Consider the following 12,689-nt stretch of genomic DNA (forward strand, 5'->3'; position numbering starts at 1 on the left):
AGGAAGGAAGGAAGGAAGGAAGGAAGGAAGGAAGGAAGGAAGGAAGGAAGGAAGAGAAAATAAAAGAACAGGCTTCTAAGAGATAACAAGACATAACAAAATAAAATATAATAAGATAAAACAAAAGTCATGGAAGTTGGATGAGGAAAATAAACAGAAGGAAAAGAGCCCAAGAGAAGGAAAGCATAAGAATCAGAGACACATCGGTTCACACACTCGGCAATGTCATAAAAGTATTAAACTGAAAACTATAATATACACATAAAGGTCCTGGTGAAGACCTGCACAGACCCTATGCTTACCGCTTCAGTTTCTGTGAGTTGATATAAGCTTTGCTTAGGTGATTTAGAGGTCCTTAGTTATTTTTATTTGGTGTCTTCCACCCCTCTGGCTCTTACACTCTTTCTCACACTTCTTCTGAGGGGTTCCCTGAACTCTGAGGGGAGGAATATGGTGGAGAGATCTCATTTAGAACTATATGTTCTAAGTATTCAATGAGTATAGGAGAATACCACTACTAATTTTTAACACCAGTAGTGTTTGGTTTTACCTTCTATCTCTAGGTTACCTAGTTTCTCTAGTCAATGAGTCTTTTGGCCACCCAGGTAGTATGAGATATGCATTCCATCTCATGGAGTGGGACTTAAGTCAAACCAGATGCTGTTGATATTCCCACAAGCATTGCCCTAGCATATCTGGCACGGAGAATGCCACGGTAGGCTTGTGGCTAGGTTGATATTTTCATTTCTCTCTTCGTAGCCTGCAGAGTACCTTCTCATACCAAAAGTATTAACAGGTAAAATCTATGCAGGGACCAGCTCTACCTCTACATGATTAATGAGTTGTATAGGTGTTATATTCAGCAATGAAGCCTTACTGTCAGTTTGTGGAGAGCAACCTGTTGTCTGGGCAACAGAATGGGTTATTTGGGAATTTCAACGGATATCCAGTCCTAGTACTGGAAGCTTCATTTGGTAACAAGAGATAGCCAGTGAGGACTCTCTATCCTACATTATTTGGAGACTTCTTCAGGGTCACCTTCCTAATTTTAGGTTGCCACTGCACTAAGTTTCCATACTACCCATCAAATACTCACTAATTCATGCTGTCTCTACATGTATTACCCACTCAACTCTACCTCCCCACACCCATCACACCTTATCCTTGCAGTACAATGATATTGATGATGGGGTCTTGTTTTAAATTTCCTAAGTACAGTACTTCTGCTTAAAAATAAATTGGACACTATAGATAACAAATAATCACTCAAATATGTATTCTCTCTTTTTACCTTTTATAATTTCTTTAATATTCACTTATTTGCTTTTAAAAATTTTCTACAATTTAAACATATAGAAATAAGTAGATTATTCTCTAACCAAATAGCAATTCTTAATGTTAATTATAAATTATATTTGTAAGTCTAATGGAAAAATTATTTCTGAATTGAAAGTAGAGCTATTATGTACTACTTGAAATAATTTCTATAGAAATGATTCACCCAAATCTACAAGTTATCAAATCAAACTGAGAAAACTGATTTCATAAAAAATTAGAGTATGGGTTCTAAACTATCAAGGACATAAAATGTCTGCCTTTTTCACTTTTTTGAATCTATCATACATTAAGTGGAGTCATAAATTGTGAAGACTATAGCAAAACTATCAGTGCCTTTTGGATGCTGAGAGCCGATGCTGTGTTGTTATCATTATGAGGCATATATACAATGGTATGTTTTTACCATGTAATAAACAAACTTTCAGCATATTTTCCCTTGGCCTGACAGTATCTCCAGGTTAGTCCTGTGTGAGGAATTCTCCGGGAAGAATTTTCTGGAGGAGAATCAGCATCTCTGTAGATCATGTTTCCAAATAAAACTGTCAGGGGTGGTGTGGATTCTTCTATTTAGTGCTATTTCTTTGCCCTAGACAACGGCACTGGGGAAAACTCTCTCAGAGGTTTCACCACAAATCCTGACCCTGAATGTCCAGCAGAACTCACTGGAGCAATGACAGAGACGGAGAAAACTGGGGCTGGGAAAGAAGAGCCAGTCAGGTAAGGATAGGAAGCACATGTCACAGGTTGGAGACTTCATACTCAGTTCTGGAGTGGTGTGATAAATTTCTACTTCCCTCCTGCATTGAAGCAAGTAATCCACAGCAGAATCTTAGCCAGGGAACTGGACCAGAAAAGGAAAATTCACTTCGTCCAGCAGTTCATCATGCATTATTGACCAGCCATGACTACTATCCAATGTCCAGGCAGGCACTGGCTGAATGGCAAATCCCACTCATACAAACACCGCAGCCACGTGTGTGAGTCACTGTATCATCGTGGAAACAGCCTGCACACTTACTAGACATGGTTTTTTAAGAACAATTTTCCAAGTACATGGAGAAATCATTATTTCAATTCTACAAACATTGTAATATTCCAGAAGATAGATTATGATTTTCTTTGTTAGAGAAAGAACAACATGGTAACCAAAGACAGAGAAGCAGGCAAACTACCAGCCACTGAAGGGATAGTTTTATAAACACTGTGCATAAGATGACTTGAAATATCACAAAGTGATGCCAAAGTAAATGAATTCACACACACACACAGGGGTGTTTGGATGCTGGGAACATCTTCATTATGCTGCCTAGCATGGTGTTACATGCCTGCTGACACTATTTGAATTGCTTACCTATGGTTAAGGTCATTGCAATGGGTGTGGGAAATAATAAACACATAAACTTCTTCTGTAACAGGCAAGAAGAATTGTTATGTAAAAGGAAGTAAAAATAATCTCTATTTCCTGCCCACTTCATCACCCTACTTTTCTTCTGTGTTCATTGCCTCAGGACTTTGTTGAACCATCTACTGTTCATGGGAATCTTTATGATTATTTAAGATCCAGAGTCCTGATGGAACTCTGAACTATACTGACTGAACAATAGATGCTAGAGAGTGTACTGAAGATGAGCACAAACTTGACTGTACACGAAGATCACACAAGCTTCCTTTCTCACACACAAACCAATGTTAAAATCTAAAATATAAAGTAGGCAGAGAAAAAAAATGCTAAAGTCTGAGTTAAAGGCTAGATTTTACAACAAAATGCACAAGTATTTATACTAGTTATGTAATTATTGATGTTTATGGAAGGTTTTCCATTGCCTTTAGTGGGCTTCCCTTATCTTCACCTTGCAAATAAGCAACCCAGGGCAGAAAAAAGGTTAATTACTTTCATATAGGAAAAGGGTCAGCTCAGAATAAAATTACGTTAAAGAAGACAAGAATTCCTGAGTGGTAATTTTTCTTCCTTCCCACCAAACACTCTCCTCTTTAATGATCAGGTTAACCTCTGAACTAACTTTCCTTTTTAGTATTTATTTTAACATATTTAAGCTTTTTCAATAAGCTCTGGCAACTCTAGAGGAATTTCAATCCAGCAACATGGCTGCTCTGACAAGGGATCACATCCAAGGACCTCCTAGATCTGTGTGACCTGTTTGGAATGACACCCCTTTAATCCCAAACAATGAAAGTAAAGTTAGTTTGTAGAAGGAAACAGCCATATTGAAAGTGACATTTAATTGAGGGGCAAACAAAGTGACAAATCAGAAAAAGATTTGACAAAATGAGTCAGAGACAGAATGTGCCCAAATCTCATAACAACAGACAGGAAAGAGAGGCTGCTTTAGAGCAGTGCAGAGTGAGTTAAGAGTAGAGAGTAGGCAGTTCAGTTGAGATTAGACAATACAGTAGAGATCAATTCAGCTCAGTTGGATGCAGTTTGGTGCAGCTCAGTTGAATGCAGTTGAGTTCCATTGAGTTCAAGAAGTTCCAATCAGTTTGTGTGGTCAGTGCAGTTCAGTTTGTGGAATTCAGAGACAGTTTTTCCAAACCGAGAAATTCAATGAGAAACCAAAAGAAGCCAGATTGAGTAAGTCAGGTCTTGGAAGACAAGATTATACAAAGTTAGAAGCTTCCAGACCTAGGCCTAGGAATAGTTAAAACAGAGAATGGGGTGCTCTGGGTTCATCCTAAGCTGCGTGTTTGCATGGCTTGGGCACAGCTCTCATCTCATCCCTCCATGTGAGGAAATATATGTGACATTTACAAGTAACAAATCTCAGAAGGCTATATTTAAGTTTATATTGTTTCCTCTGCTCATACAACTGTCTCCTCCTTTGTCAGCCCTAACAAACTCCTACCTATTCTTCAAGTGCCATCATATCCTCACATCACTGGAGGACTTTGTCTGACCTTCCTAATGAGCTCATAGTTACCTACATAAGAGCTCTTCCCTGGCACATATCTCTACAGACGTTCATGTGATTATATGACATCTTCCTCCTCCTCCTCCTCCTCCTCTTCCTCTTCCTCCTCCTCTTCCACCTCCTCCTCATCTTATTCCTTCTCCTTCTCCTTCTCCTCCTTCATGCTACATGAAGCTAGAAATGGTATCCTCAGTACCCAGCTCAATGCCTGGCACAACATTGATCAAATTAATCAGCAATTGTACACAAGCATACTGAATTCATTTCTGCAGAACTCCTAAATTTTCAAAAGTATATACATCATCAGTAGGAGTAGGCTAAGTATGAACAACACCCAAGATTCCCCAATCATTTTCAGCATCCTTGAGGAAAGTAAGCATGACCATCACCTCACAAGGGTCTGGGGGGAATCAATGCTGTACTCAAAGGGTCAAATCTTTATTCTTTACTAGATTTTTAGTCAATCTAACTATTCCGGGCTGGCAAAACTACTTAACTCTAGATTCCTTCTTTGTTGTCTTCCTGATAGTTCTCTCTGAAGTGTCGGTGGTAGCAATGCATCTGGAAATTATGAACTAGCTATGTACTATATCCAAGATAACAAAACGCTTCTTCTTTCTTAGGGAGTGGCTGTCATGTATTTTCTCAGAATTAAGGGAAAATAAAGCATGCACTAAAGAACGCTCTGGTGACATACTTGATTAAAGCTAAGGGAGCTAGTGTGATGCTACCCAGGCTTACAGAAGCCATCTCTTGATTCCTGTGAACCCGTGCTGCCTAGCTAGAAGCCTATGGAGCAGTGTCCTGCATATCGTGACACGGCATCGAAGATAACTATTGAAGGGAATAGTTGTGTAATACTCTCAGTGAATCAAGATTCTTCTAGTACCTTCAGTAAACACAAGATATATGTTCAGCTTTGAGCAATGTAAAGTTTAAAAAGGTGTCCCTAGCTGAAAAGCATTAAGGATTTAGTTGATTATAGGCTAATGTAAATATGTGAGCGCCGAGTCCTTGCCTCAGTTTTTAAGTTTGGAGAAAATATACTATTAATAAAATCTAAATGTAAGATTTTTTTTTTTATTTAAAGTACATTCACTTCATTGTCTGACCTAAACTTTGGACCAAAAAGAGATTATTGGGTCTGAAAGAGTTAACAGGTATTTGGGACTATTGTGTGATATCGATGTGAAATTTCCCTGTAAAAATTGCAAGATGATACTACTGTTTGCATATTGATTTCCATTATGTGCAGAAGATGGAGAGAGGAAAAATTTTAAGAAAACATGAAGACAGACACTGCCACCTGCACCAGTCACCAGAATAGAACCCAAAACATGCACACACAAATGGGAGAAGTTATTAAGGATTGGCTCACGAGATAATAGAAGCTGAAACGACCTGGTCTTTACAGTCAGCAACTAGAAAACCAGGAGAGCCAACCATGTAGGTCTAGGCCAAGGGAGCATCATGTAAGGTCCATTGTAAAAGTAACAAGCACAAGACTCAGAAAGTCAGTTTTCATTGTCCTGTGAGAAGACAAGAACAGACAAAGATTCAAGCTCAAACTGTGAGGCTCTTGATTAGGCTGTCTGCTGGTTCTGTGACCCAAGCTATTTAGGAGAGGTAATCTGTTGTACTTGGTCTTATGATATCCTTGTACTTTACATCCAAAACACACTAATCATGTTTTCCCATATATCAAGGTCCCCATGGAACCGTCAAGTGGCTATGTAATGTGAACTTTCTCTCACCGTCTCCATTCCATCCATATATATATATAAAGGAACTGACACAACACAGAAGCTTGTTTTTCTGATTCAAACATAATCTCAGTACTTCACATTCTCCTTGTTTTGCTAAGCTCATGCTTACTCGAAACTCTTGAACATGAAATTTGCATTCATTTGAACACACAACTAATGATCTTCATTCTGTCATAGAAAGAACTGCAAAGATAACTATTCAAATACCCGAGGAGCTGAAGGGGTCTGCAACCCTATAGGTGGAACAACAATATGAACTAACCAGTACCCCCTGAGCTCGTGTCTCTAGCTGCATATGTAGCAGAAGATGGCCTAGTCTCCCATCATTGGGAAGAGAGTCCCCCCCCCTTTTTTTTTTTTTTTTTGGTTTTTTGAGACAGGGTTTCTCTGTATAGCTCTGGCTGTCCTGGAACTCACTTGGTAGACCAGGCTGGCCTCGAACTCAGAAATCCGCCTGCCTCTGCCTCCCAAGTGCTGGGATTAAAGGCCTGCGCCACCAGGCCTGGCGAGAGTCCCCTTTGTCTTGCAAACTTTATATGCCCAGTACAGGGGAAGGCTAGGGCCAAGAAGTGGGTGTGGGTGGGTAGGGGAGCAGGGGCAGGCGGGGGGTATAGGGAACTTTCGGGATAGCACTTGAAATGTAAATAAAGAAACTATCTAATAAAATAAAATAAAATTTAAAAAATGTAAGCATTCAATTAACAAAATAATCCATTGTGCCTTGGCCTCAAATATTGTTTTGTAAGCATAAAATTTGTGTATATGAATTTAAGTACAGTATGTTTGCTTTGTAATTAATATAAGCACAAAAAGACATGATAGAATTTATTATATAAATTTGATTTTCATAAAACAAAAAATGTCAATAATACTTTTAAATTGTCCTGCATATAATTTTAAGAATAGCCAAAATTAATTTTCCATCAAAAGTAATAACACTAATCTCAAATGTATGTCATCCAAGGAAGAGATTTTTTTTTAAATATCTTAGACTGCATGGCCATGTTTCTGATTGGAATCTATTTGTGTTAAAGTGGCATTCAGATATCTTTCCCATTTTTATATCTTTTCACAACATTTTCTAAATTGTCCATTTGAGGAGAGAAATTCTCTGTAAATCTTCCTTCAAAAAATTCAACCAATTTGTTATCTTGTCAGAGAATCATTTAGCTTCTGAAAGACAGAGGGTTCACCCTAGGAAGACCCATTGAAGCCATTTGTCCATTACCAAGAAAAAAAAAAGGGTCTGTTTCTAGCATTCTATCTCAGCACATCCTTATTTTTTAATATAAAAAAAGGTACAGTTTGATGGACACTAATGAATACCAAGCAAAAGATGTGTTTTGCCTGAAAATGTCAAATAGCTACATCTGAAAGAAAAGCCAGAGCTGGGTGCTGATAGGTTAAGTGGTTAAATGGCAAACAAGGAAGCGAGTAAAGCATTCAGTGCCTGAGTCTGGGTGGGGCTGCTGCGAGCCTGACTTCTCCAGGACAGGATGCAGCTTTCACTGCTCCCCAGGATGCTGAGATGGAAGGTTATTTCTATGAATAGCCTGCTCTGTTCATAATAGCAATCAGTCTCTATTTGGGTGGCTTTAAACTAAGCAATCATTTCACAGCAGGAACAATGAGGGGAGAGGAGAATTCAGAAGCTCATCAGCACTCATAAACACTGATGTTTATTGTTCTGTAACTAGCAAAAGCAAGAATCGCTGTGGGAAAGATGCTTTAACAATCCATATGTGACTTTATAGCTGAAATAGGAAAGGAATATCAGCTATCAAGTTTACAAAAATAAGACGAAATTCATAGTGCAATGATGTGTAAGCTTGTGACTTAAAAATAAATAAATAAATAAATAAATAAACATAGGGAAAACAGCCATGCATTTGCTAGTTTAGTTTTGGGAAGTGTTTTGGGAAGTATGTTGGGAAGTATTGTGAAAATTATGTGCTATCACTTTTAGTCCTAAATTAAAACTTCCCTCTAAGGTAAATACTGCTTTTGTGATTAATTATTAAAAACACTTAGGACTAGTTGTAGTAGCATATGCTTGTAATTCCAGAATTGTGCAGGGAGAGGCAGAAGGATCCACAGTTGGAGAATACTCTTTGCAACACAGCAATTTTAAGACCATCCTGGATTACATGAGGTGGTGTCTCAGAAAACAAGTGAATAAAAAGTAAAACACTTTGAACAACAAATCCATTCTCAATAAAGATCATTAACTTCTCTTACTAGCCATATGACAGACTAAATATCTGTAAAGAAAAAAAAATCTTCAGAGAGACTATAATTTAAATCACTAACTAAAATGTACTTTTATGGTATAGCTAAGCTGATAGAAAATAAATGTATGCAAATTTTTAAGAATTGAGGTTCGTTCCTGTGATTTTTGTCCACATTTATAAGGCCAGGATATGGGTTAAAATATAATATTGATAACACCAGAGGCTTAACTGCACAGAAGGATAAACTGGATACTCCTCTAGAAACTAGAACCCCAAAGAGCAAACCACTGAGAAGTAAACTGTCCCCCAAAACACACAGTGAGACTAGAACTTGACTCTGTTCTAGTTCTAACTTACAGGAGGGGAGAGGGAAGAGATGAGAGACAAGATGGGACTAGACAAGATGAAAAGAGGAAAAAAAGATAGGCACTGAAAGTTAAGATTATGACAAGGAAAGAAATTACTTCCCTGGGGATTGTATGCTGTGAGTCAGCATTCAAACAGGCCTTCAACAGAAATTCCTTACATCTGTATCTTAGAAAAAAAACTTAGTCCAGTTTAAAACACACATTTGGAATTATTCAATGGGAATGTGCAGACATTGTCTCTATTTTGTGGGGGGAAATCAAACTTTGAAACCAGTTTTCAAAATATCCCAACAGATAAAAATCACAATGAATATTGTGATTGGTAATAAAAAATTACTAAATGAGAGCTAGAGAGATGGCTCAATAGTTAAGAGCTCATGGTACTCTTATGTGCAGCTCGTAATGGGCAAATAAAAAAGTGATGTAAGTCCAGCTCCAGGAAACCCGGTGTTCTCTTCTGACTTCATAGGTCACTGAAGTCACATGCATAAACCCACATAGGAAGACCTAAACAGCATAAACTTCTGCAAATATGACAATAGAAACACAAGCTGAAATGAAATAATAATAATAAAAAAAACAGGTATCATATAAAAAAAAGGTATTTAAAGTCCCAGGATGAGGTAACCAAGGGGGCTCCCCCTTCTCTTTGGAGTAGAGGAGGAAATAATGGGGAAAGGGAACTGTAAGGGGGGGCTTGGGAAGAAAAGATACAGGAGGGCTCTGATGGGAATATAAAGTGACTAAGAAAATAAATTATTGGAAAGAAAAAGAAATCAAGAGATGGTTGAAATAAAACAAAAGTACAAATTAATAAGCACATGTATTTTCACAAAAGAATGAAGCACAATTTCTATAATGAAAATATAGTCAGTGAACTTGTAATAGAGGAGTTTACACAGTTGAAGAATCCATACAGTGGATAATGGATCTGAAACACAGAGTACAGTGAGAGCGAACACAACACAACATGCATAGAATCAGAATTTCAGAAGACAAATGCCAAGAGAGAAAAGATAACTCACTTGCCGAAAGAAACCATGAGACTTGGAACCTCAAACAAACGCAAATCAACAAAAATAAGTTTACCTTAAATGCATTCTAGTGAAACTCGAAAGTACAAAAGACAGAAATAAGATCTTTAAGCTAACCAGGAAGTAAGTACAAAGCAAGTATTTGATTCTCAACAAAATCTATGGACACCAACAGAGAGAATAATGGCATGATTCAGATTTCATGATCCAGGCTTAAATTCTATACCTGCTGAAATTGTTTTTCAAAAAATAATGGGGTAACTTAGCCAACAAGGGGAACTGTAAATGAAAACCCCTATGAAGAACAGAGAATGATTGACTATCACAACTGTCCAACCAATGTGACGTCTCCCTTTCTTTCATCTGGATCAAATGCTAATCAGGTGCCTCTGATAAATGGCCCTTCTTGGGCCCTTATGACAACATCGTGATGCCAGTAGGAAGCAGTTACAGAAAAAATATGACAACCATTAACCAACCTTACAGGATGAGATGCTAAGTCAAAAGGCCCGCATTTTGACAATAATTTATGATCCTTAGGTCTCAACTGACCCCATAGCCAATGACTTGGTCTTTGGGAAAAAGAAAAGACAAATCAATGATTTGATTCAGTTACAAACCAGAGGAGGAAGTGAGAGGAATGAGTTAGCCAGAGCCAGGCCGACTCCATGACAGGCTGCAAACTGGCAGTTTGGGAGATGAGGTATAAGTTTCTGATTGCCAGAAATGAGAACCCGGATCCAAGAACTCGTGGTCAGCCAACCAGAGCTGTGGGCAGCCAATCTGAGGATGACTTGCTACCCTGGAAAGTCCCCACAGCCCTAACTAATTACAAAGGCACACATACCCCTGGAGATAGAGCCAACCAATCAAGGAAAAGAAACGTAAAAGTCATCCACTCCTACCACAACAGACTTTAAATTGACCCCGCAGAGTACACACCTAAGTCTCCATTTCCAAAGAGGGAGACCTCGCCTGCATGCAGGAAATTCAGCTGAATAACCGCGCTGCTTTTGCACACCATTTGGGTCTGGGGTCTTTCTTCAACGATTCTTGGAGCCTAACGCTTTGAAGATACTGGAATGTTGAGGGTTCAGGGGTGAAGTACTTTCTCTGGGACTACTCAGAGCATTGTGGAACAGCCCTCCCTTGCCTGCCTCTGTGTGTGAAGTAACATTTTGTGACTAGTGGAATCTGTTAACGTAGTAGACCACTAACTTCCACCAACACAAAAGCTATGAATGACGTGAAATCGCATCCTAAGACTATAGAAAAGCTTCCTCCCGTCTTGCTGCACCTGCCTTTCTGATGTACCCTCTGATGTATCTTAAACTTGCCTTAATTTAGGATTTTGTTTCTTCTATAAAGCTATAAAAATTTCATAAGCTGGGCGTGGTGGCGCACGCCTTTAATCCCAGCACTCGGGAGGCAGAGGCAGGCGGATTTCTGAGTTCGAGGCCAGCCTGGTCTACAAAGTGAGTTCCAGGATAGCCAGAGCTATACAGAGAAACCCTGTCTCGAAAAACCCAAAAAAAAAAAAAAAATTTCATAAGCCTGGTCTACAAAGTGAGTTCCAGGATAGCCAGAGCTATACAGAGAAACCCTGTCTCGAAAAACCCAAAAAAAAAAAAAAAATTTCATAAGACTTCTTCCATCTTGAAACATGGAATTTGGAGTATCCTAAATCTGTGTTCCAGAGCCATGGTCATTCAACACAGCTCCAGAATTAACCATCTTTAATACCCTCAAAATATACTAAGAATAAAATACAGGTATTAACTTAATCAAAATTGAAGAGACTATAGATAAGGTTTTAACATATGTCCCTCAGAGCAAAAAAAATCATCTGACAAAGAAAGACACAAATTGAAATTTCTGCACCCAATCAGGAAATAAATTTAAAATGGTCATAAAAGGCAAAGTTCAGTGGTGGAGACTATAAGCTAGAAATTATGAAAGGACAGAAGCCAGCCGCCTTGTGATCTCAAAGCTGCTCCTTGCCTGTAAATATGACCTAGGGAATTTGGATGGTGATGATGTGCCAATGCATGCTTATCAGTTATCAGGAACATTGTACTCGGCTGGAAGTTGTCAGTGATGGGGAGGTTATGCATGCCTAAGGAGAGAATATAGACAAAGCAGCAATACATTCAGCTCAGGCTTACTGTGAGCATAAAACCGTCCCAAAAAAATAAAGTCAATTTCAAATATAATAAAACCTAAATAAGAGTGATTGGCATCAAAAATTACTGAAGAAATAATTAATTTTAAGTTTTCTTTATTTAATCTGAAAGTTTTACATATTTTTGGTAAACACTCAGAAGGCAATTTTTATCTTCTATATGCTACAGTTATACAGTTCTATATTATGAAACAGTAGGTGAGAGAAAACAAATGTAGTTCTGTCATCTACAAAATGTAACTCATAATTCTGCTCTCCTAGTATGAGTGATTGTAAAATACTTGTCTTTGCTTATGTATAATTGATTATATTTCAAAATAAGTAAATATACAATATATTTGAAAACTTAAATTAATAAATTGACTCAAAGGACTGTAGAGAAGCCTTAAGTCTAAAATAATATGTAATTATTTACAGTTTATGTAGAACATAAACAGAAACTGATCATATACTAAGTCAATGATGTATTATAAACCCTCTTGTTAGCTCATTAAAATATGTGTTTTGCTAGCAATTTAAAGCCCTAGTACCAGGGATATGCTATTTCTTTTTAAGGTTTTGGCCAATGTGGCCCTGTAGATCCCTAAATATTGCATTACATTTATATGTATTTTAGTAACTTATTACATTTTGTTTCATTTTTGTTGTTTTCAGTTTTCATTATCAATATTTGTGGTTTTAGATATTTTTATCTGGCTCTGTGGAATAAGCAGTTCTGTGCTGTAAACAGAAGGTCCTTTATTATTTATATGATCCAAATAGTTTCATTAGGGTTGTTTACAAACAGAAGGGCTTTTAAAATATTTTAATTATAATAGTGTGTGTGTGTGTGTGTGTGTG

General features: G+C 37.8%; 1 protein-coding gene across 1 annotated transcript in view; it reads left to right on the forward strand.

Annotated features, from left to right (window-relative positions):
* The window catches only part of Cngb3 (cyclic nucleotide gated channel beta 3), a 193,970-nt gene that overhangs the window by 21,941 nt on the left and 159,340 nt on the right, over window positions 1–12,689 (forward strand). Inside the window, exon 3 of the mRNA XM_021222281.1 lies at window positions 1,929–2,055. Within this exon, the coding sequence (XP_021077940.1) occupies window positions 1,929–2,055 (127 nt within the window). The remainder of the gene's footprint in view (window positions 1–1,928; window positions 2,056–12,689) is intronic.

This window comes from Mus pahari, chromosome 22 (assembly GCF_900095145.1).
Source record: "Mus pahari chromosome 22, PAHARI_EIJ_v1.1, whole genome shotgun sequence".
Classification (NCBI taxonomy): Eukaryota; Metazoa; Chordata; class Mammalia; order Rodentia; family Muridae; genus Mus; species Mus pahari.